Source organism: Dioscorea cayenensis, chromosome 11 (assembly GCF_009730915.1).
Source record: "Dioscorea cayenensis subsp. rotundata cultivar TDr96_F1 chromosome 11, TDr96_F1_v2_PseudoChromosome.rev07_lg8_w22 25.fasta, whole genome shotgun sequence".
Lineage (NCBI taxonomy): Eukaryota > Viridiplantae > Streptophyta > Magnoliopsida > Dioscoreales > Dioscoreaceae > Dioscorea > Dioscorea cayenensis.
In genome coordinates, this window is record NC_052481.1 from 20,529,068 (window position 1) to 20,554,613 (window position 25,546).

The window sequence follows — 25,546 nt, forward strand, 5'->3', positions numbered from 1 at the left end:
TTGATCTGCACCTGAGCTTTTGCATTAAGTTTCTTGGACAATTATCTCTATTAAAGTTATGCAGACTCAGTGACAAAACTGCCAGTGTAAATGTACCACATCTTCACTTTCCACCTATTGTCCAACTAGAAGTTATTGTTTGCCAATTAGAACAACAAGCTTTTGTCTAGACAAATAGCAACAAAGATTGACATTAGCATGAGGTATGGAAAAGCACATACTTCTCATTCACAAACAATCAATCAGTATCTTCAAATTTACAGGAGTTCAATGACAGAAAATAGACAGAAAAACAAAAGGAAAATACATTAGATATTGTTGTCCATGACACCCTTAAGGAACTGTAGCCCCTCGGCCGATATGCTTCTCCGGACTCGAGACCTCGGGATCTCGATCCGGGGAGGAGGATTGGGTGAAAAACATACAACTACTACGGTTAGATTATCACAAGTATTTCTGCTGAGAGCTTCGCGAACAAGCTCTTGCGAACACCGTTCGGGATCATTGTGAGCCATGAGCTCTTTCCGAACCATAGTCACCGCACACTGGCTGGTCATGACATCCCAGAGGCCATCACAACCCAATATTAGAAACTCATCCTCCTCGGTAAGAATGGTCTTTTGTAACTCCGGTTCGGCACTCAAAGGGCAGAGCGAGCCCTTCGTGCCCTTAATGTGCCAATCTCCGAGAGCTCTTGCCACTGAGAGCTGGCCATTCAAGTAACCATCATACACAATGCCACCCAGTCTCTCGATTCGCAGCCTTTCGCTGTTGCAATTTGGCTTATGATCTATGGATAGCTCGACCGCCCGACCTCGTCTCCCTAACACCGCTCTACAATCACCGGCATTGGCAATGTGCATAGTCCTGCAGTTCATGTACCAAAATTAGGACCTACTTAAATAATGATTACTAGTTGGAAGTTTGAACAAATACAAACCTTCCAAAAATAAGAGCAGTCAGTGCAGTGGTGCCTGAAGAGCTATCAAGAGAATGAGCATCAGCAAATGCATGATCAGCTCTAACAAATGCACTCTTCATGGCCTTATCAATGCAAATGGGGAAATGAGAGTCCTCAATTATGAACTTTAGTATGTTCCTTCTCACATATGAAGCTGCATCTTTACCACCGTGGCCATCAAACACCTGCCAAACATGAACTATAACGTCTATAAACTCTAGAAAATGCAATGCATGATCAAATAAACCTCGGAAACTCACTCCATAGAAAGCCCCTGACAATGGAAAACTAGCAACACCATCAAGATGATCAACTAGATTATCCACACATATGTGTTCATCTTCCATGTCCTGTTTAGGTCCAATCTCCGAATAGCTCCCGGACCGAAACACAGGCAAGAAACTGGGTTGCGCTTCCTCCGGTGGAGATGCTAAATCCTACAAACACAAGTATTTAGACACTTTCAAAGACGTATACAAATAGAATAACATACCGAATCTGTCGAACTAGCCAACCGAGCAGTGCTCACACAATGCCGGATAACCGGCCGCAGTCGCGGAGGTTTTCCGGTTGTTCTCATAGGTTCAGTAACACTATCCTGACAATAATTAGGTGAGAAATCAGTTCCAGACTCCATCTTCATCAATTCCCAATCCTCCAAACAACAAAAGCTCACAACTTTCCAAATGTTACCAATTTCCCAAACTCTAAATCCAACCAATACCAACAAAACTCAATGATCCAAGATTGAGTTTTATGGGTCCAAAGGCAATAAATTTCCCCAACCCTCAACAACCACTCCAAATAGAAAAAAAGAATACCAACGTTCCACGTTCAGAGAAGCACCATCAAAGCACTTGACTTACCACAAATTTCTCAACAACTCAAAACCCTAAGTACCATCAAAAACACCACCCACATTACCATGCTAATAAAAATCTCCACCTAAATCACTAAAACCTCGTGCTTGAAAAAGAAAAAAAAAACCCTAACTAACTTTTTCTCCGTAAATAACAAGCATCAATTGATGTTAAACATCAATCATCAAAGCACTAACTAGATTTCCAAAGAAAAAGCCAAATGGGCCAAAATTTCAAAGAAAAAAAACAACTTTGCTACAAAATTAGCACTAGAGAACAAGAAAATGCACGAATTTCCAACCAAATCAACGAAACTATCACTTTCTCTTTGAAGAGAAGATCAAATTAGGGCAGAAAAAATCGGTGAAAAAGAAAGCGAAAGCAAGAAGATGACCAGAGAAGGAAGGGAGTGGAGAAAAACTGCACGTTTTTTTATAGAGCTCTTAAAGTCACCGGCGATAACAGGTCTAACCGGTCACCGAATAGGACTATGATTGGTTGGTAGACTGACACGTGTCGGTTTGGTGGGTCCAGTTTGGATGTGGATCCAGTGCGGCTGCTGTGAGGTCCCCAACCGTCCGTTTTCGAGGCCGATGATTGGACGGTTGAGATCTTTGATAATTGGGCGCACGCGCGATCTGGTGATGAGGTGGGCTACTAATCTTTATGTGACGCGTGTCGACCTGTGATGAACCCTAGTGGCTTTTTATCTGTAAACCCTCAGAATTTATTAAAATTACTTTTATACTGCTGTAAGTTTAAAGAAAATTGCTGATACACCCTTATAAAAAAATTATATTTGTAAGGTCATGATTGAAATCATTTAGATGAAACAATTAGAATGAATTTTAATTTTAATTTTTTTTTTAAAAAAAAGGGATGTATTTTATCTGAGATCCAGATCTGCATGGGATGAAAATTTATAGAACTATCATTTGATTAATATTCGTGATCCATTATTGCTTGATTTAATATTAGCTATATCAATATATCATGCATTACTGTTTGTTTTTTCCAATAATATATATATACATATTTAAAATGTTAAATTATGATATTTCATTGTAATTTTTAAATTTTGGCAGTGTTCCAACATTGGAGTCATTTATGGGTCCACACTACAATTGAAAGATGCCTTCATTTCTTCAAATAATAATGGGAAAGAATACGGACAATGACAGAAATAGCTTTGCATGCTTTAAGTTATTTCAATTTTATTTTTTATTTTTTCATGTAAAGAGTTACCAACTTACCATACCAAACCTCTCACCAACCCCTTCAATTATTATTATTTTTTCAACAAATAAATGGCATGTTCTTTCATTTAAGAAAAATTAAGAACGTCCATAAATTATGAAATATAACTATAAACTCAATATATATTTGTATTTTCACTTTATATGACATTTAAGTTTAATTACGAGTTTTCTTCAAAACAAACATTCTATGTAATTTTTGCAATCCCATATTTAATAAATTTATTATACTTCTAAAACATCTCTATTTTTTTAAAATTTTATTTAAATTTAGATCACATAAAATAATACATTTACTCTTAAGTCTTAACTATATTCATTGTGGGAGGAGAGAACTCTTGAAGGCAAGCTCTTCTCTTACATAAGTGGGTTTAGAACCAGATTAAACTACTAGATCAACTAGTTAAACCAATCATAGAACTATTCCAATTTTGTGATTAACTCAGATTTATAACTGGTCTAATATGAATTTTATTGAACTAAACAGAGTTTGTAAAAAGTTTTAAAATGAATCTATTGCTATTAATGGCTTCTTGTTATTTTGAACAATACTATTTCATGCTCAGAAAATGGATTTTTACCTTCTTAAATATTAAATTATTTAAAATGGTACTTTTTTATTATATCATATAATATATTATTTTATTATAAAAATATTATAAATATTTATATTGACTCCACATTAACTCAATTGACCCGTAATTGATCTAGTGAACAAAACCCTTGGACGGTGCAATATATCATTCGATTTTGATAATTTTGATGAAAAATATAAAACAAGTGAAAAAAATTGATTTGGGAAATTTGAAATTTTCATGAGTGATAGATAATTTTTCCTGTAACATAATAATTAAATAAATAATAAATAGGTAATATCAACACTATTAATTAATCACTGTATTTATTATATAAATCATCAACCTAGTAATTAATAAACTTGATATTTCTTCCCAGAAGTCTTTTTATTTTAAATTTTAATATATATATTTTTTATCCACCATTATTCTTGGATTGTGTTCTCTCTTCCAATGATTCCTATATTTTTTCCCCCAAATTGATTTATACAACTTTTTTAAAATAACATATTTATTTTTCCTTTTTTTAAAAAATGTTTTCACTGATGCCAAATCAATTAAATAAAACAATTTGTACGAGAGATAAAAATAGGTAGCTACCAACCCCTGCACAATGTTCCACAATTTTAATGCTTTTCATGTACCAATTTAGTGTGTGCAAATTCATTGAAGAATGTGACATGTTCTACCAACTCTTTTGAAATTCTTTGAGATTAATTATTTAAATTAAATAATCCCTCAATTATTTAAATTAAATAGAGCCACCAAAATTATAAAAAATTCAATTAGATAACTTAACTTTAGATTCACATTCAATTGGATCATCAGCACTAACTCTATTAATTATGAGTTGACATGACATGCCGCCATGTCATACCCCTTTACCACGTTAGTATGTCACATAAATAAAGATCGTCATTACTTTTGGAGATAGTCAACTCATACACTCCCTCTGTTTCTTTTTATCTGTCATAAATTCATGTTCTTTTTTATCTGTCATTTTAAACATCAAGAAGCATTTACTATTTTTTTTTTCCAAAATTACATTAACACTTTATTTAATTATCTTCTTGAAATTTAATATAAGAGAGAAATGTGATGATATAAATTAGGGATAATTTTGAAAAGATAACTAATTTTTTATTAAATTATATGAAATAACCAACTTTCTTCGTATATGAGATTTGATTATTCACAACAGACGGAGGGAGTAATTGGTGGTTCATGACAAATAAATAAAAGATAATTTGATTTTTAAATTTCTCTTAATTTTTTAATCATATAGGTTGTAGCAATGCTCTTGTCTAGTTTAATTATTTATCCACGTGGCATACTAATATGGCAAGAGGCCATGATGTGACATGCCATATCAGTATACCATTAATAGAGTTAGTCAAGGTGATCTAATTAGCGTAAATTTAAAATAAAGGCACTCAATTGAATTTTCTTATAATTCAGTAACTCAAATTTGAGTGAGTAAATAATTAAATAATGTTATTTAGGCTGAATTGATAAGCCGAATTAGTAGTCCGAATGACATAGATGCCAAGTTGAAATCCATGTGAACATCCGCATCATTCTTTATCTATATCTTTTTTAGAAAAAAAAAATAATTTTTTTATAATCTAAACCCTTGTTTTATAATTTTTTAAGTTTAAAGATTTATCATAAACTCTAATCCCTAATACCCTAAAGTCTTTAACCTAAATATTACAAAATCTTTAATCCAAAATTCAAAAAACACAAACCCTAAATTCTAAATCCTAAACCTTAAACCCTAAACCCTAAATCCTAAGTTTTTTGGAGTTTGCGATTTATTGTTTAGAGTTTAGGGAGAGATTTTCAATTTATTAGATAACAAAGAGAAATTAATTTTTTATTAAAAAAAAAAGAAAGAATAACATGGATGCTGATATGCATGCCAACTTGGCTAAGACTACCAATTCGGCCTATCAATTATTTGTAAATATCATTACTCTAAATAATTTATCTTTTTCATTTCATGTTGCATGATATTTATTGCATGTTTATCATGAATTTTGTTCTATTATGAGAGAGGATAGCTATGATGTTATATCAATTAAATGGATCACGTGACATGTCAAGTATGACATGGTAAATTCTGATTCGAGTTGGATAGCATAATTCACAAAGCATGTTTATTTATTTATAGTATGTAATTTTGTTAAATTTAATGATTTTTATTCATTAAGAAAATAATCAGCCAAAAAATTTTAGTTTTATTTAATAATTATGATTTAGGGATGAGAATATTTTGAAATATTTATTAAATCATGCTGAATCATTCAAAAAGAAAAACATTAAAAAAATTACATTATTATAATATTTCAAAAAATATAAATATATATGTACCATATTAACTACTGTTATGACAAGTGAGTTGAAATTTTAACATTCAATAAAATCAGAATTTCTTTTTAACTGTACGAATGTAGATGTGATTCATGTGAAGTTGCTCTCATAAAAATTTTATAATATAATATATTTTAAATAAATTTCAATTTGGTTCTTCATGTTTAGTACTGTAAATTAAATAATTCATTTCAAAATTAAATGTAATTAATTATAAATAAAAAAGGAAATTTATCAATATTGTGTGTTGCTATATTTAATTAATTTATATCCATGCATTTCATTTTTAATTATAAATGAACACAAAATTTGTGATTAAATAAAGAATTTGCCTCAGAGAGTTCAAGTCTCTTTCATAAGGACTTGGACTTGCTTAAATGGCTTATGAAGTTTGTTATTGATACTGGCCTTTCCTTCTTTGTTTTTTTTTTATTTAGTTATTATGTAGTTTTTTTTTTGTAAAAAAAAATAACAACAATAATTGAAAGTTATGATTTATTCATATTTATTAAAAAAAATTATACATATAAAAACAACTAACATGTGGCGAATGATATTTTGTTTCACCGGTATGTGTGTAATTATTTAAATTTTCATTTATATATTTTAAGAAAAACCTAAAATAAATTTTTAAAAATTATGACCTAATTTTTAGAAGGTGAGGTGTTGACAAATGCTTATTTATTTATTTATTTATTTTTTTTGAGAGTGGTAAGTAAAAGAAAAACTTTTCTTTAATAATAATAATAATAATAAGATATCTACTATATTTTGGAAAGAAATATTTTTTGAATTGTTTTCAATGCCATTATGTTTGGAGATAGAAAGGTCCTGCCAAATATGAAAGCATTAAATAAAAAAAATCAAATTAAAAAAAAAAAGAAAAAGAAAAAAAAGCTCAAGAACCTGATTCCATCCTTAGAGCCTCCAACAAAACCCAAAAATCCTAGTCATCCAAATTCCTTTCCATTCTTTCTTTCCACCATCAACAATCCCAGACAAACCAATATTCTGAAATCCACAAAAGATCTAATACACCAATTTCTCATGTAGTCAATGCTTACTTGTCATCTTTTTGCTCCATGGAATTCAATTCCTTCTATCCAATGCCATACATCTCATCACATCAATCTCAACTTTGGAATCCACCATTGCTTTGAGGAACACCAATGAATAGGTTTTGAATATCAAGTTCTCTTTTTTTCTTTACATGATTTTTGTATTTCATGTTACTCACCACTAATCCTCTTTCAACTTTTATTCACATTGAATGTGTACCAAACTAGTATTTCTCTTTCCTTTTTAAGTCTAAAGTTGTGATTTTGATTCTTATTGTCATCCATTCACTCTCTGCAAGTCTTTAGTGCTTCTCTTGTTCACATGAAGGCATCTCATGGTTGCTTCTTCGATGGTCACCAGGTTTCTCTTTTGGTTCCATAAATATTCATTGTAGCTGCTTGTAATTGCTCATGCCCCTTTTTGATTTGCTAGTTTTGCTTGTTATCTCTGTATAAAAGATTAGATTTTTTTGCGTTCTTGTGTTCTGGGGTTGTTTTGGATTTTCTGGTTGATGTTCATGAGGTCATTGCTCTTTGATGTGAAAAAGGTTGAAATTTGATATGAAAGATTGGGATTTTAGAAGTTTCTTCATGGAACTTCTTCGGTTGTTCTGTGTTCTGGTTCTTTGTTTTGCTCTTTGTGTGAATGGTGTTGATGTGAATGTCACCAAAAGGCCCAGGCCTAAAATTGTGAATATTGGAGCTTTCTTCACCTTCAACTCCACCATTGGAAGGGTTGCTAGTGTCGCCATACACACAGCACTGGATGATGTCAACGCTGATCCAAGCGTACTCAAGGGTTCCAAGCTCGTTGTTGATACGCAAGACACTCAATGCAATGGCTTTATGGGCATTGTGGAAGGTAAAACACCATCAATTCTTATATTTTGCTCTAAATTTATAGGAAAAAAAAGAAAAAAAATCTTATTTTGCATCATATTTCAGCGGATGGTATTGTTTTCTATAGCATTTCAGTTCATGGAAGCGGACATTGTGGCTGTTGTTGGTCCGCAGTGTTCCATGATAGCTCACACCATCTCACATATTGCCAATGAGCTCCAAGTCCCTCTTCTTTCTTTCGGTGCAACGGATCCAGCTCTCTCCACACTTCAATTCCCCTTCTTCATTCGCACCACTCAAAGTGATCTTTTTCAAATGCAAGCAGTGGCCGAGATTGTCAGTTATTACCAATGGAAAGAAGTGATTGCAATCTTTGTTGATTATGAATATGGCCAAAATGGTGTGTCTGCTTTAGGTGATAAACTTGCTGAAAGGCGCTGTAAAATCTCTTTCAAAGCTGCGTTGCCTCCAGAACCAAACAGGTCCGATGTCACAGATTTGTTGATTAAGGTTGCTTTAATGGAGTCTCGGGTTCTTGTTCTTCATGCTAATCCCACTGTTAGTCTGATCGTATTCTCTGTGGCCAATTATCTTCAAATGATGTCTAATGGTTATGTCTGGATAGCAACAGACTCGCTTACGGCTTTGCTTGATTCAAGAGCGCCGCTCAGTGCTCAAATCATGGAGTCAATGCAAGGCGTCATTGCTCTACGCCAACACACAGCAGACTCCAAGAAGAAGAGTGAATTGGTGGCTAGGTGGAGCGGGTTGGTCAAAAACCAAACTGGTGACAACTTTCACATCAACTCCTATGGTTTTTATGCTTATGATACTGTATGGATCCTTGCTCGTGCCCTGGATGCCTTCTTTAATGATGGTGGAATTGTATCATTTTCCAATGATTCAAGGCTGCGGGATATTCAAGAAGGTAACTTGAACCTTCAAGCAATGAGTGTCTTTGATGGAGGTAAGCTTTTGCTGGATAAAATCAGACAGACTAATATGTCTGGTGTGATTGGTTCAATTCAGTTTGATTCAAATGGATACCTCATTCATCCTGCTTATGATATCATCAATGTTGTTGGAACTGGTTTTCGGACGGTTGGTTACTGGTCTAATTATTCTGGATTGTCTATTGTTCCACCGGAAACACTATACTCCAAGCCGCCTAATCGATCCAGTGTTAATCAACAACTCCACAGTGTAATTTGGCCGGGGGAGACAATCACAAAGCCTCGAGGTTGGGTTTTTCCAAATAACGGGAAAGAGTTAAGGATTGGAGTCCCTAATAGAGCTAGTTACCAAGAATTCGTTTCAGAAGAACCTCATACTGGCACTATAAAAGGTTATTGCATAGATGTGTTTGTTGCTGCAGTCAACTTGCTTCCATATCCTGTTCCGCACCGGTTCATCCCTTTTGGTAATGGCCATCAGAATCCAAGTTATACAGAGCTTGTGAATAAGATTATAACAAATGTGAGTATCAGTAAGAGTTATTGGTTCTTCTGTTGCAAGATTTATTCATGTTGAAATTAGTTGTGTGGTTTTACCTATTGTAGGAATTTGATGGTGTCGTAGGGGATATTGCCATTGTCACGAATCGAACTAGGATTGTTGATTTTACACAACCGTATATTGAGTCTGGGCTTGTTGTAGTAGCCCCGGTTAAGAAGCAACACTCAAGTCCTTGGGCTTTCTTGCGACCGTTTAGTATAGAGATGTGGTGTGTCACCGGACTGTTTTTCCTTTTCGTTGGGGTGGTGGTATGGATTCTTGAACATAGGAACAATGATGAATTTCGTGGCCCTCCAAGGAAACAACTTGTTACCATCTTTTGGTATGTTCCTAAATGAAAACTGTCACTTATTGGGTAATGAAATTATAGATTTTACTTTCTACTGTCAAATGTTTCTAATTTGATCATATGCTTTTACATTGCAGGTTCAGCTTTTCAACATTGTTTTTTGCTCATAGTGAGTGAACAAAAACCAATTGTTGTCTTCTTTTGGCAGACAGAAGAAAATTGGTTCCATAATCTGATTAATTATGTTTGTATTTGTATTGACAGGAGAGAACACTGTGAGCACTCTAGGCCGCGCCGTGCTGATTATATGGCTCTTTGTAGTATTGATCATTCAGTCTAGTTACACAGCAAGTTTGACTTCAATACTCACAGTGCAGCAACTCTCATCGCCTATCAAAGGCATTGACACCTTGATAGCTAGCGATGAGCCTATCGGGTTTCAAGTAGGTTCATTCGCTGAAAACTACTTGACAGAGGAGCTCAACATACCAAGATCCAGGCTCAAAGCTCTTGGTTCCCCTTCTGAATATGCCCATGCCCTTGAACTTGGTCCTAGCAATGGAGGGGTTGCTGCTGTGGTGGATGAGCGCCCTTATGTTGAGGATTTTCTCTCAACACAATGCGGATATACAATAGTTGGTTCAGAGTTCACCAAAAGCGGCTGGGGATTCGTAAGTAGATTATCAAACACTCACGATATTTTACTATTTCTCTTTCTTGCTACCATAGTCTTTGCATGTTGAAGATTATTACCTTTTCATGAAACATTAGCAAAGAAATCACATAAAACATCGTTCCTCTAATGCTTTTATTGCACTTCCTTTGTCAATGCATTCTTCACTTTTGAAGATAATGATATGATAAAAAAGAACTTTGCCGCCTCTTTTTTGTTTCTCTTCTCCTTTCAAGATCATATCAATCTTTAACCACTTCAATTGCATTTCTCATGTCAACATAGTCTTTTCTGTTGAAGATAAGCATAACAAAGAAGAAAGTCACTGCCTTTCCGTGAAACATTAACCACAAATCCCATAATAACATTGTTTCACCGCTTCTGTTGCACTTCTAATATCAAACATTATCATTCACACACAATGATCATTCACATTGTTTCAATTCCAGGCATTTCCAAGAGACTCTCCATTAGCCATTGACATGTCAACTGCCATTCTTGCACTATCAGAGAACGGAGATCTTCAAAAGATACACGACAAGTGGTTGACTAGAGGCGCATGTAGTTCAACAACCGATGAACTCGACTCAAACCGACTAAATCTTAGTAGCTTTTGGGGATTGTTTCTCATTTGTGGACTTGCATGCTTTATTGCTCTCCTTGTCTACTTGGTTCAAATGGTTAGGCAGTTCAGTCGCCATTCCGTGGGTGAAGAAATATCATCATCTTCCGAGCGAGGAAGCACTCGGTCTGGCCGTAGTCTCCACCGGTTCCTCTCATTTGTCGATGACAAGGAAGAAGATGTGAAGAACAGGTCTAGAACTAGACAATTGCAGATGTCTGCAGGAAATGGTTCTGAGTTAGAAAGTTAGTTAATTTAAATCACTTAAAAAGAATAGAAAAGTACCTTGTATGATTGCCATTCTCATGATCAAACAATGAGGTTTCAAGTTTGAACATGATAATTATATGTAGTGTAATTTTTCTGCAATTTTTATTGCAATTTTGCCAATGTAGCTTATTTACCCATGATCATGTCTTTCTTAGGGAGTTTTGCTTCAATGAAATTCTTGTGTAAATTATACTGTGATTTTTCTGGTTTTTTTTAGGGAGTTATGTGTTTTTTTATTATTTTTGCCAATGTAGCTTATTTACCCTGATCGGACGATGAGGTTTTTTGTTTTGTTTTATTTTGTTTTTTTTGTTTTTTATTTGCAGAATAGACAAGTCATATCAAAGGTTGTGCATGAATGAGGGAGTTAATTTCTTAACTCTTTCTCCTGTATTCTCATGATCTCAATTTAGCCTCTGGGAACTCATCTTTAGCCTCTTTAGTAAAAATAAAAACACCTTCCGTAAAAGATATGATGTCGTTAGATGGGGAGGGATAGTTGACTAAAAGATTTTTTTTTTAATCATTATAGGGGCTTTGTTATCATTGATAAAAAATAATTAGTATAAATAAATAATTATTCTATAATAATCTGTATACATTTGGAATAAAGTAAGATTTCTGACACACCAAAGTTTATACATTAATTTTATGCAAGAAAAAAATCATAGTAAAATTCTTATTTTTGCAATGTACATATGATATAAACATATATTCATAAAATAATAATAATAATAATAATACTAATAATAATAATAATAATATCCCCACTTCAAAAAAAAAAAGCAATTGCATCATTAAAATGGAGGAAAAAAACCAAAAAAATCCATAACTCCTGAACCGGTGGTGGGGGCATATATACTAGTATATTATTATTATTATTATCATTATTATCGTTAAACCATGCATTATTAGTGTTAATCGAATAATGTCTTATCGGATCCGGGTTCGAAGCAAAGATCCATAACCCGGATATGAAACCTGATCTCGAGGAATGATCACAGATATATAGTCATCAACCTCATTAAACTACATCTCCTTCTTTGTATCAAGGACCAATAATGGCGGCCTCCGTCGAGTTTTCTCCGATCACGAGGAGTCCATTTGACCATCAGCACCGTCCAATACCAACCTATCCTCGCTTCTCAACCGTCCGATGCTCCGCTTCTCATTTCACTCCCCAAACCCTAACCACCCCTCCGCCAAAACCCTAGACCCCTCCCCCGTCTTCCGATCAGTGAAGACCTTCGCTCCGGCCACCGTCGCCAACCTCGGCCCCGGCTTTGACTTCCTCGGCTGTGCCGTCGATGGCCTTGGTGACGTCATCACCCTCTCCGTCGATCCCTGGTGTTGCTCCCGGCAAAATAGTCATCTCCTCCATCTCCGGCGCTCCCAAGCTTAGCCACAACCCTCTCCGGAACTGCGCTGGCATCGCCGCCATTGAGATCATGCGCAAGCTTGGTGTCCGATCCGTCGGGCTTTCTCTTTCTCTTGAGAAGGGGCTTCCGCTCGGTTCCGGTCTTGGTTCCAGTGCTGCGAGCGCCGCCGCCGCCGCTGTGGCAGTTGATGCTCTCTTCGGCTCAACCCTCACTGCTCACGACCTCGTCCTTGCTGGCCTTGAGTCCGAGGCGAAGGTCAGCGGATACCACGCCGACAACATCGGCCCCGCCATTCTCGGTGGCTTCGTGCTCATCCGCAGCTACGAAACCGTTCGAGATCCTGCCGCTCAACTTTCCCGCCGATCGTGATCTGGTTTTCGTGCTCGTGAGCCCGGATTTTGAAGCACCGACGAAGAAGATGAGGGAGGCGTTGCCGGCGGAGGTGGGAATGAAGGAGCACATTCGAAACTCGAGTCAGGCGGCGGCGTTGGTTGCGGCGGTGTTACAGGGGGACGCTAGGGTTTTAGGATCGGCATTGTCGTCTGACGTGATTGTGGAGCCAAAAGAGGGCGCCTTTGATACCTGGGATGGCGGCGGTGAAGGTGGCGGCTATGGAGGCTGGGGCATTTGGATGCACGATTAGCGGCGCGGGGCCAACTGTGGTGGCCGTGATTGATGGAGAGCAGCAGGGGAAGGAGATTGGTGATCGGATGGTTGAGGCCTTCTTGGTGAATGGTGGTCTGAGGGCTAAGGCCACTGTGTCCAAGCTTGATCGAGTGGGAGCCAGAGTAATCAGCAGCAGCAATCAGTAGAATGCTCAAGGTGAGACCTCTTTTTACCTTCACTTCTTTTTTCCTTTTGAAGTAGATTATCCCATCTCAGCATTTTCTTTAATCATTATTTAGCTCCATCACTGCCGAAATTCTTGCCATAGTGTCGGAAAGCTAGTTGCCTAGTTCTTATTCACAGTAGCTTTTTTTTTTTTATCAAGCTGAATGGATGTTCATGTATTTGTTTATCCATTGGTTTGCATAAAGCTTTGTTTGTTTGACTTGTGTAATCCTAGCATCATGCAAACATTTTAATGTCAAGAAAGAGTTTGTTCATAATTTTTATTGAAATGTTTACTGGAGTCTAGAAGACAATTGGACACATTGGTTGAATATTTTTATTTGGATCTTGAAAATAAAAATTAAAATTTTAGAGTTGAATTCTCAACTGACCTGCATTATAAGAGAATTCCTGAAAGTCTAACCGGAGATAGTGATAGGCATTGGCATCAATCTAATGGAATTTTAGTTATTTGAACTGTTTATTTATTTATTTACTTTTGGGTAGAATACAGGAGAGAGTGTAATTTCTGGGAATTATATCATGGGCTATTGTAATGTATGGTGCATACATTGTTTGACATCTGAGTTTTTACATTTTCAAACTGTTCTTTTTGCTTAATGTTACTTTCACATTCCTATTTGCTCCAAGAACTTATCTTGTAGGGATGTCTGTCTCTCTATTAGAGTTATTAATGAATTCTAAATCTAATGCCTCAAACTTTCAGGAAAGCCAATGAACTTTAATGACCTATGTTTAGTGATTTGCTAAGTCATGGCTGCATTATTTTCCAAATAATATACTCTTTGTTATTTGGTCATGTATGTTTTGTATTTGATTGTAAGTTATGGAGTTTTTTTTCTCCATCATCAGTGATCTGAATTTTATGTTTTTTTATCTGGCTTGCTTAGTAATAGCAGCAGAAATATGTTTTTATGGTTTTCAGTAATCAAACCTTACACAAATTACCTCGTTAAAGTATTCTCATAAACCATTCTTCATTTATGTGTTCTTTTTTTTTTGTTTATTTTTTATGGATTATGTTTTGAAAAGAGGATATATTGCAGACTCCGGCACTGTGGACGCATTGCTATGAGAATAATTCAGCCACCACCCAGTGAGCTCGGGACACTCGTCTATATGGGTGTGTGACATCCTGTGCTTAGTTTGAAGATTGTTTCATGAGAAGAACAAGTGGCAAATTCTTGAATTCTATGTTGAAAGGGGAGATAAATGACAGTTGGAAAAAGACTTGTTCCATGTTTGGTGGAATTTTTTTAGTAGTAACTGATTGTTTGAGATGGTTTGCCTGCTGATTGAGTTGGTGCAATATGCTTCCATCCAAAGCATGACATGCCCTTGATTATATTGTATAAAATTTTGTATCGTATGCTAGTACTTACAGTACCCACTCATGAAAAATTTCCCATTGAAAGCATATGCATTATCCTTACAATTTTCAATTTATCAATTTCCACAGCATTATGGTTATGTAATCACATTGCTGAACAAACTATCGTAATAAGAAATATGTGGCATGAATCATGCTTCATAAACTTTGCATTCCTTTGTTGCTGGGTTTGTTTGGCAGAAATCTTCTAGTGGATCTCCGCTTCCCTGTACTGGCGCTCCAGGCCATTTGCTTGCTACCAAGTGCGCCAGATCCACCACCCGTTGGCTGCAAAAGAAGCAACTCACTGCAGCATAAATCCATAAAGAAGAGAAGGATGATCATACTGTGAGGATTCTTACCTGTATCCCCATTCATTGTCGTACCAGGCCACCACCTTAACCATATCATCACCCATGACCATTGTCAGGGATGCGTCAATGGTGGATGAGACATCAGTGCACCGGAAATCAACTGATACCAAGGGAACATCGCACACATCTAGGATCCCTTTCAGGGGCCCATCAGCTGCCTTCCTGAATGCAGCATTCACATCTTCAGCGGTAATGCCTTTATTCTCCACGTTCACCACAAGGTCCACAACAGAGACATTTGGTGTTGGCACCCGGAGGGCGATGCCATTGAGCTTACCCTTTAGGTTGGGCAGTACCAGTGACACTGCCTTTGCAGCGCCTGTGCTCGTTGGGACAATGTTCAGTGCTGCTGCCCTTGCTCTTCTCAAGTCACGGTGAGATGCATCTAACAACCTCTGCCATTTATGAGTGCATATGAATTTAGTTTCATGTCCTCTACCATTGTTTACATTTTCATGGAATTTAAAGAGTTGTTACTTATTAGTCATTGAACAATAATTCACACCTGGTCTCCTGTGTATGAATGAGTTGTAGTCATGGTCCCCTTCACAATTCCTACACAACAGAAACAGCAGAAATTTGTTAACTTTGAATGAAATGCTTATATATGTTTAAATGTGAAAAGAACAATGCTCACCAAACTCTTCATCTATAACCTTAACGAAAGGAGCCAGACAATTTGTTGTGCAAGATGCATTGCTGCAAATGGTAAGCAATGAGATATATATATATATATATATACATACATATATTTTTCTTCTGAGAAATACCAGTTGAATTAGCATATTTTCCATGAAGAGAACTCACCTGACAATGTTGGCAACCTCATGGTTGTATCCCCCTTCATTGACACCCACAACATATGTTGGTATATCAGCTCCTTTCGCTGGTGCTGTGATTATAACCTTCTTTGCACCAGCTTGTATGTGTTTCCCTGCACCTGGACCATCAACAAAGACTCCAGTACCCTGTTTGGTATCAAATATGTATATGTTTGTTACTTTTACCCTTTCTGTCATTGTTTTTACTGTAGATAAGTTTATTTGATACCTCAATGACAATATCTATGCCTAGCTCTGCCCATGGTAGCTTCAGGGGGTCTCTGCTTGAGACAACCTTGATCGGCTTTCCATCGACACTAATTGTCTCATTGTTCACAATCTTGACATCTGCCTTGAAGGTCCCCAACATGGAATCATACTTGAGAAGGTGTGAAGCCTACAAATAGTATAAAAAACTCTATTAGATTTTGTATTATAAACTATGTCCATAATTAAGGAAGACACCTTGTACTTTATCTCCACTTATAGAAATGTGTTTTTAGTTATTCAAACAGAAGAGATTGGAATTATAAAGACATCTGTTATCTTATAATTATTTCTCAATAGGATGCTTTCAGCTCAAGTAGTTTGACTTACATTCTTAACACCTCCACTGTCATTCACTACAATGACGTCAAGTGGCGAATCCTTTCGACCATGCCAGCACCGGAGGAAATTCCGACCAATCCGCCCAAAGCCGTTGATTGCCACCTTTAGCTTAGCAACTGTCTCACCCCTCACAGGCCTGGCATTGGTCCCCTGGCGCATAACAAATGTCACATGATTGTCGTCATCAGTACTAAGTATAAGAAACATTAGAGCGAATTATGATCGGTTGAATAATCTCTTATTTGACATCACATCTTTCATGCAGAAAATCTTCTCAAAAGTACTTGAATCTAACCCTGAAAGACAGTTGTGAAGCTAAAACATCATAGAAGGATGCTTCTCCAGCATGAGCCGCATAAGTTACACAGGAGCTTGACCGGAGGCCGGAGAATTCAGCAACATTGAGCCTCTGCATAGTATGAAAATCCAATATTAAAAGCTAAAAAACAAAGCTGACAATTCCAGAGAACAAATGGAGAATGCAACCTTGGGGGAGCTTGAAGAGTGAGAGGCCTTAGATTGGAGTCTGGCGCCGGAAGGGATTCTGGATGAAACAAGAGCTGCATGGCTGGCCATTTTTGCTGCAACTCAGACCAGATGAAACTACATAGCACTGGTAGATATAATTTGCTCAAAGTTATGTGCTATTAATTAGCATCACTCATTTTTGTATGGTGATTGTATTTGGTGTGCAATGAAAATGTTCAAGAGGTGTGGAGTTTTGTGGTGTCAAAAGACAAGATGTGGGATAAGGGGTTTGTGTCAGGCCACACATTTCTATCCCTTTGTGTTGTGTGTATGATTCTGGTTGAGATTTAACAACTGTGACCTTGTTGATCCTTTTTATTTTGGATGGATTGTTTCATGGTTTTGAAGTTACAGTGGTTTCTCTTATTTGCTATTCGGTTGTAATCGAGAAAAATAATTTAGTGGATTATTTGGTTCTACATAACCAAGACGTGAGTTATTTTTAAACATAGTTTATAAATTTTAGTGTTTGTTTATTGTATAATGTAGAGATAGGTTGATAATTATGTTAAAAGATTGATATTTTTTGTTAAGTCACTAAATTGAAGCAATCCAACGGTGAAAATAGATGAGAATGAGTCACATCTCGATTCGGATCATTTTTGTTTTTATTTTTTATTTTTACATTTTAAAGATAGAGAATATTTGGTTATTGCTTTAAGCCTTTGAGAAAGTGGAGCCATTATTGCAGGGATTTAATTTAAAAATATATGTTGATTGCCAATCATTTGTTTTTGTGAACTAAATTTTAACATTTGAATTAATCTAACTCAAAATCAACCATGAATGATAAATAAGATATTATTTATGTGTTATATAAAAAAATTATTATAGATATTCAAATACAAATTTTTAACATTATTTTATAATTGGGTCTAAGATCCAATTCTTAATAAACTGTATCCCTTCAAATATTCCAATTAAACAATGTAAATTCATCCACTTCTAATTCACCATTTTTTTTTCGACGATAACTATTGTTTTTTTATTCATTCCACATCTTATCTTTTGACACAGAAATTTATCACAGATTAGAGAAATATTTTGTATATAATGTTCCTTAGCTCATCAATATTGAGCTTATGTTTATTAATTGTGGAATCCCAAGCACTTATGCAGTGATTCTAATTTTCCTAAATCTCTGTATTTTTAAATTAGTTCCCATTTGGGCCTGAATTGATTAATGGCTTGAGCTTGTATAATTCATGGACAACTTCATTTCTATCTTAACAGTCTTGTGATTCAGTGCAAATTCTTGTGTGAATTTTTAATAAAATAGATAAACTATGATTTATTGAATATGATAACAAAAATTAGGAAAAAAAGCATTATAGAAAGAAAAAAATAAAAATAAAAATAAAAAGAGTTTCCAAACGTTAACATCTGTGCATATTTAAATAAATATTACGTAATAACCACTATATTAATATTAAAACTAAAATGAACACCATAACTTAATTTTTAAATAGAACCTTCAAATTAGGTTTTTTTTAATATTGCAAATTTTTTTTACTAAATTATGTATTTTCTGGATTATTTACCAAAATATGCATTTTGGGGGAAAACGAATTTCTCCGATTTTATTTTGTTTTAAAATAAAAAATAGTCCACTAACGACCATAAAAATGGTAACAATGTTATCGTTTCATCTATTTTTTTTCTTATATAATCCCAACTTCATACTACCTCCCCTCCATTCTCATTTTCTCCCTTTCTAATCCTATTTCAACTTCTAATTGTTCTGTATTTTATACTTAAATATCTACTATATTATTAGGTTAATTTTTGAGTAATAATTATATTAATTCATTAGTTTATATTAATAATTTTATTATTTTATAATTATTAATTGTATTAATAATTTATTATTAGCGCTCCAAGCATGTTTAGTTAGATAACCCACCATATTTTTAGGCTAATTTTTTTTATTAATAATTGTATTATGTCATTAGTTTTTATGAATGATTGTATTATATCATAATTAATTATTGTATTAATAATTGTTATATTAACGCCGAAGCATATTTATTTAGATAACCTACTATATCATTAGGTTAATTTTTTATTAATAATTATATTATGTCATTAATTTTTATTAATAATTGTATTATGTCATAATTATTAATCGTATTAATAATTGTCTTATTAGTGCCCAAGCATGTTTGATTAGATAACCTACTATATTATTAGGTTAATTTTTTTTATTAATAATTGTATATTGTTTTTTATTAAAATATTTTTATCTGTTTAAGGTTTAGATTTTAGTGTTTAGGGTTAATAATTTGTTGTTTAGTGTTTAGTTTTTTGGGTTGACTATGTAGGGATTGGAGATTAGGGTTTAGTGTTTATAGTTTAGGGTTTAGGGTTAGATAGGTGATATATTATATAAATAACAAGCCAATGTTTATGGTTTAGTGTGCAATCATATTTAAATTTTGGAAGATATATATTTGGATTTATATTTTTTTTTCCTTGCCTTATATTTTTTCAGGTCAACCTATTTTATTTTTTAATTTGTGTTATTTGATTATTGAATTGATTAATAACTTCTTACAACCTAATCTGGTTTTAAGATGTAGACATGTGTCTATTGTAGAGCCTCATCGTGAAATCACAGGCCTTTTAAAAGATGGATTCTACCATACGGGTCAAATTCTTAATTTCGGAATTGGTGCCACTCTTGTGAGTGCATTAGTGGAGAGATGGCGGACAGAAACACACACGTTCCACTTTACATGCGGTGAAACAATAATAACATTGGAAGATGTGGCGCTATCACTAGGCTTACCTATTAACGGCCACAAAGTTATTTGGTAGACTTTTGGTTTAGAAAGTGCTCGCTGTGCAGAGTTTCTCGGAGTGGTCCAACCGGCAGAGCAAAGGAAAGGTTAGAGTATAACACTAGCGTGGCTTGAGGAAACATTTGGCATGTCTGTCATAAGATGCAGGTCAATGAGAGATAGAATATTATATACATACATATATCTTAAGGCTTATCGATTACATCCTCATGTTGGATATGTCCCATAACAGGGTTCATCTGAAGTGGTTACCACTTTTGAGGGATTTTACAGAAGCCGGAAGATATAGTTGGGGTTTAGCATGTCTAGCAACTCTGTATAGGTCTTTATGCCGTGCATCCAACAAGGATATGAAGAATATCAGTGGATCGATGATATTACTTCAATCATGGGCATGGTACAGGATTTCAAATATATCCTCTCAAACATGTTCTATCGTATCCTTTCCTTTTGCCCGTAGGTGAGAACAAATTAAATTGATGCTTCATTTTACACTCAATTATAATAAATTAAATTGTAATTCATTCTCATTTTTTAGGTGGGCGCACATTGAAGTGGATGACAATAGTCGCAGCAACAAGTACAATATGAAGCTATACAAGCAATTACTAGATCGCTTAGAGATACAACAGATAATGTTGTTAAAAAGATTGTAATACATGCACATATTTTCGGTATTAATAATCGTTGCTAATTTGGTAAACAATTTTTAATAGTTTATATAGCGGTCTTATGATGCGGACGAGATAATAGCACAAGTACCACTCGACATTTTTGTGGACAGACCTTTGTAGATTGTATTTACATCATTGATTTGCTTTGAAGTTGTTGAGTGACACTAAACCAATCGGGTGATAAGACAATTTAGCTTCTCCCAAGGTGTTAAGCTTGCTCCAGTTTGCATTAGACTGACCCATGATCATGATCTTCATGGAAAAAGCGACACAGATTGGGTACTGATACACAGGAGATGGATTGGATATTAGAGAGATAGAGCATCACGTTGCCTCACTTTTCATGTTCTCACCGGAAATAACGCAATGTTGGCGGAGTATTATGAATGGTATACCACTAGCACCATACTATTTTTATCAACAGATCAAAACCTATTGGATCCTCGTACGAGAGGGAACACTTTTCCAGCGCCACTCATAGCGTTTCCTATAGCCGATGTAGATGTGCTACCATCGAGTCCTCCTATACGAAGATGTTGTAGGTGTAATTCTCAGGCCGAACATGACGAGACACATATTCCTCGTCAACCACATCATGAGGGGTACCAATCATGTCACTCATCTGATGATATCAATGTTACTCAAGCATCTCATCTCCATCGATTTCCTCCATTTGAGCCCAATAGATACTCGGTTGATTTCGGGATGGACTTCGTGCGGAATTTATTTGAGTATCAACCTCATCCGCCTATAGAATGCGGACAATCTAGTCGTTCAACTCCATTTCGGTAACAAGACTGGGAATTATTGTCAAACCCTTCGTACTTTGTTGCAAACCTGAACATGCTAGCTTCAGCGATGCACAATTTGAATGAATCATCTGATGACGATCCATCAGCCGAGCAAGCACGAAGACCTAGGCCGGGGGACTGCGTGATATAGATATCCATCCACCTCAATGTTTTACTGAGAGATAACAACGTAAATGGTAGACTAGTTGTTGTATTAGATGTTGTTTTTCTTTATTATATGTGCAGAATGTTGTCTACTATTTTTTGGTTGGTGTTCTATGTTGTGCATTTTTTTATTATTTTTTTCATTTATTTTTTCTTCATAGGCTTAAACAAAGTTTTTAATGATAAGTCATTGTATGTTATAAATATATGGAAAGCTTACATCATAAAACATTACAACAAAGAAGACATCTTCGAGGATTATGTCCTTCATTGCAATATAAAACCATAATGTTGTGGCTGCACACCTTCCCTAATATCCAACTCGTTGTGAATCCTTGTAGATTTTGGTTATCTTTTCGTCGGTCTTCTCATCTAACATCAAGCATAGATGTGGACCATTATAAGGGTTCCAATATCCCTCATTTGAAACTGGCTCGAACTCTTTATAATATACATTAAATATTGTCTAAAGCTTATATACGTTGTTAACATATTCCTCCCAATGTAGACGAATATGCGAGCATGCTGTAAGGACATGGCGATATGGAAAATGTAGCTTCTGAAAAACATTTCAGTCACACCAATGCACTCTTAGATTGATGCGATAACTCCCAGCTATACCCCCACATTACGGGGGTGACATCTCATCCACTATGAAAGACTTCTCTTCATGGTCGAACTGGCGAACGTAAATACTAGATACTGCTTGTTGATAATCTTGGATTGCCTTCATCAGTGATTTTGAAAAGATAAGGCTTGATGCAATCTGAGCTTGCGCCTGCACACCTTTCCTCACAAACAACTCAACAAGTCAAAAGTACATTGACTTAACCATAACTGTTATGGGAAGGTTTTTTGTTCCCTTAAGCACGGAATTAACACATTTTGCGAGGTTGGTTGTCATGTGACCATACCTTACACTTCTTTATCGAAGGCTTGAGCCCACTTCTCCTACGGTATGTTATCCAGCCATCTCGTCACCTCTGCATCGTTGTCCTATGATAACATGCACCAGTAGTTAAAATCTTGAATGGTTTTTGAATAACCTACAACAATCAACCTATAAAGTTAAGATAATCTCAACAATTAACAATAATGTAAGACTTGGATTAAAAATTATTTGTAACTTGATAATATTAACAACTATCCGTTGCATTTTTTTGTTTCTGAAACAGTGTACAGTAAATATGGTACACACACGTAGTACTCATCTGACGCCTAAGCAATCTAAATGCTGATTTGATAGATTCATGACGATCGAATATGAAGCATATTCCTTCTTGTAGTATTACACTAGAACGTAAGTTACGCAAGAAGAAAGTTCATGCAGCCAGCCTCTCTCTTTCCACGATAGTAAAGGCAATTGGCAAGATATTTTTATTACCGTCTTGTGTGATCATTATCAGTAAAGTACTTTTTGTATTTTTCATAAATTTGTGTGCCATCTTTCTGGACAACTGGTTTGCAATATTTGAAAACCTCCACACTTACGGGGAAGCACCTAGAAAACTCTGTGAAAGATGCGAGTATCACGTAACAGATAAGGTCACAAGATCAACTATTATCCCCGGAAAAAACTATTGTAATGATGATAGCCATCTTGGTAATTTGTTGTAGGTCTCCTCCCAATTGTTGAATGCTGCTTCAATCGCTTTTTGCTTAGTTGTCCATACTTTGCTATATATCAATGTGTATCCATATCGATTCCTGATCTCCGCTATCAAGACTGATACATTAATGCTTAGCTGTTGTTGGACTAGTGCTTGTATTTTTTGACAAATCATGTTTAAATCTAGCTTTGAATGATCATGGGAGATCATTGCTGATGCGCACGTGTGAGGCCCAGTGTACTTTGTAATTTCCCAAACTTGTCTTTGCTTGTTGTAGAATGTGTGAACCCTCCAATTGCATCCATCACCATATGACTTGCATTTACCTGAGTATCGAGTCAGATCGGACTCGATGACTTTTTATTCTACTGAATTCAGTAGGCAGTAATGGTTAATTGCGATCACAACATCATTTTTGCTTTAAAATTGCATACATACCTGCAGATCTCCATTTATCATTACTCTGCTTAATGTATCAGCATACAATAAAGGGTATTCTAGGAATTCTTATGTGAACATTGCTTCCAAATCAGGGGTCCGCATATGTGCTAGAGGCTCCATTGGCGCTATTGTGATATTATGGCTTGCCATAGGGACATCTTCGAAATTGCAGGTTTTTAAGTGAATGTCATCAACACTTACTTCATTGTCCTCCCCAAAGCTGTCACCATTGTCATCATCATCGTCTATACTAGATCGTCATACCCACCGAATTCGGTTTCATGAGTATTATGAGAAGAACACATTCCGCCTTCTGGATGTTGTGAATTAGTGAAATCAATATTGGGGGTGGATCATCTTGTGCCCTCCACTCTGTAGAGAGTCTTTCAGGTTCATTAACTTGGTATGGTGATGAAGTTTTCACTCGTCCCATGTTGCATTAAACTGGTCATTTGTGGCGATTTGTTGTCAGGAAAAAGCACCCTCAGAAGTTGTAATGTTAAACTCCATGTACAATTATATAATGCCAATATCGGGATTTTTTTTTTGTGGTAGTTGAACATCTCGATCACTATGCAATTTGAATGATCGATAGCAAATATTGCTGGATCCTGAAGAAATTGGGAGCAGGTATTTGATATGTGAAACTTTTTGGTTGTCCGGCATCTTAATGCTTTCATCAATAGATCACTTTAAGTTTTCATAAGAGATGTCGTCTTTGACATAAAAATATGATTGATCCTCTGACGAAAATATAATTGTGTCTTCACTTGCAATGATGAAACCATTGTAGTAAACCAAAACAAGTGAGGTCTCTACCATTGTTGAAGCCAAGAAGAAGTAAGGGTGAGTGAGTTTAATGAGAGTAAATAGTGTGCAAGAGTGAAAATGGGCTACTTAGGTTGGTTTATATAAGAAGTTCGAATTTTGACTATTTTCATTTATGATAATTGTAGGCTTGACCATCCTAATTACTGACTGATGTAGGTTTGACTGTCCTACTTTGTAATAAGTTTTGACTGGTGCAAGTTTGAGCATCCTAATTTGTACTAATTATTGACCGGTGCAAGTTTGACCATCCGACCGATGTAGGTTTGATCGCCCTACTTCATAATAATTACTAACTGGTGCAGGTTTGACCGCCCTATTTACTAATATTTTTGGGATTTGTATTTTTTTAAAAATAAAACATAAAAAAAATATAAATAAATTTTTATTTTCTAATATAACTTTTTAAAAAAATTAAAAAATTCTTAGCGGCAACTCCCCTGAGTTGTCGTTAAGAATTTTATTTTATTTTTTTAAAGATTAAGCATGTATACTTAAGGGCATCTCCCACTCTCACGTTTTCAATTTTAAAAAAAAAATGAAAAATAGGAGAAGCTCTCCCTCCCTTTTTAAGGATTGAAAAGCGGAGAAATTTTCACCATGTTTACCTAACTTGCGCATTCTAATAAATAATCTAGAACATGCGTAATTTCGTAAATATTTTTTTTTTACAATAATAAAAACAAGCCTCAAAATTACCCCCATTTTCACCACCGCCATTTCCCATTTTTTTTTTACAATATTAAAAACAAGCCTCAAAATTACCCCCATTTTCACCACCGCCATTTCCCATTTTATTTTTAATTCAAACAAATATAAATCCACAGTTGTGACTTATGATTTATTAAATCTTTATAATGATAATAATAATAATTAATAATTAAAAAAAAATTGAAATTTAAAATATTATAATAATTCCATAAAACTCAAATATATAAAGTAGTGTCATTTCTCTCCAAAGGAAAGAATTTTTCTTTTTAATTCAAATAAATATAAATCCACCCGTCGAGAC

General features: G+C 35.2%; 4 protein-coding genes across 5 annotated transcripts; 2 read left to right on the forward strand and 2 right to left on the reverse strand.

Annotated features, from left to right (window-relative positions):
• Nucleotides 1-204: 204 nt before the first annotated feature.
• Nucleotides 205-2,211, reverse strand: LOC120272241 (probable protein phosphatase 2C 47). Its single transcript, XM_039279005.1, has 4 exons — nucleotides 1,455-2,211; nucleotides 1,222-1,398; nucleotides 941-1,146; nucleotides 205-867 (listed from the first exon to the last, which is right to left on the reverse strand). Exons 1-4 carry the CDS (start codon nucleotides 1,602-1,604, stop codon nucleotides 309-311), a joined length of 1,092 nt encoding a protein of 363 aa, XP_039134939.1. The 5' UTR covers nucleotides 1,605-2,211; the 3' UTR covers nucleotides 205-308.
• A 5,343-nt stretch (nucleotides 2,212-7,554) lies between these two features.
• Nucleotides 7,555-11,531, forward strand: LOC120272051 (glutamate receptor 3.1). 2 transcript variants are annotated; one of them, XM_039278782.1, is made up of 6 exons: nucleotides 7,555-7,945; nucleotides 8,029-9,399; nucleotides 9,483-9,760; nucleotides 9,865-9,896; nucleotides 9,992-10,398; nucleotides 10,850-11,531. In XM_039278782.1, the coding sequence occupies exons 1-6, from the start codon at nucleotides 7,850-7,852 to the stop codon at nucleotides 11,270-11,272; spliced, it is 2,607 nt and encodes an 868-aa protein (XP_039134716.1). In that variant the 5' UTR covers nucleotides 7,555-7,849; the 3' UTR covers nucleotides 11,273-11,531. The 2 variants fall into 2 exon arrangements, with proteins under 2 accessions (XP_039134716.1, XP_039134715.1); XM_039278781.1 differs by having other exon boundaries at nucleotides 8,051-9,399.
• A 783-nt stretch (nucleotides 11,532-12,314) lies between these two features.
• On the forward strand, nucleotides 12,315-14,801 carry LOC120272066 (homoserine kinase-like). The gene is given in 5 exon segments (XM_039278804.1): nucleotides 12,315-12,634; nucleotides 12,636-12,998; nucleotides 13,000-13,233; nucleotides 13,235-13,493; nucleotides 14,570-14,801. Coding segments are annotated over 4 exon segments (1,032 nt in total). The 5' UTR covers nucleotides 12,315-12,448; the 3' UTR covers nucleotides 13,484-13,493; nucleotides 14,570-14,801.
• Nucleotides 14,802-14,898: 97 nt separating this feature from the next.
• On the reverse strand, nucleotides 14,899-17,354 carry LOC120272065 (glyceraldehyde-3-phosphate dehydrogenase B, chloroplastic). Its single transcript, XM_039278803.1, has 9 exons — nucleotides 17,183-17,354; nucleotides 16,992-17,105; nucleotides 16,685-16,846; nucleotides 16,317-16,484; nucleotides 16,074-16,234; nucleotides 15,904-15,965; nucleotides 15,772-15,821; nucleotides 15,255-15,661; nucleotides 14,899-15,180 (listed from the first exon to the last, which is right to left on the reverse strand). The coding sequence occupies exons 1-9, from the start codon at nucleotides 17,270-17,272 to the stop codon at nucleotides 15,045-15,047; spliced, it is 1,350 nt and encodes a 449-aa protein (XP_039134737.1). The 5' UTR covers nucleotides 17,273-17,354; the 3' UTR covers nucleotides 14,899-15,044.
• Nucleotides 17,355-25,546: the final 8,192 nt, after the last annotated feature.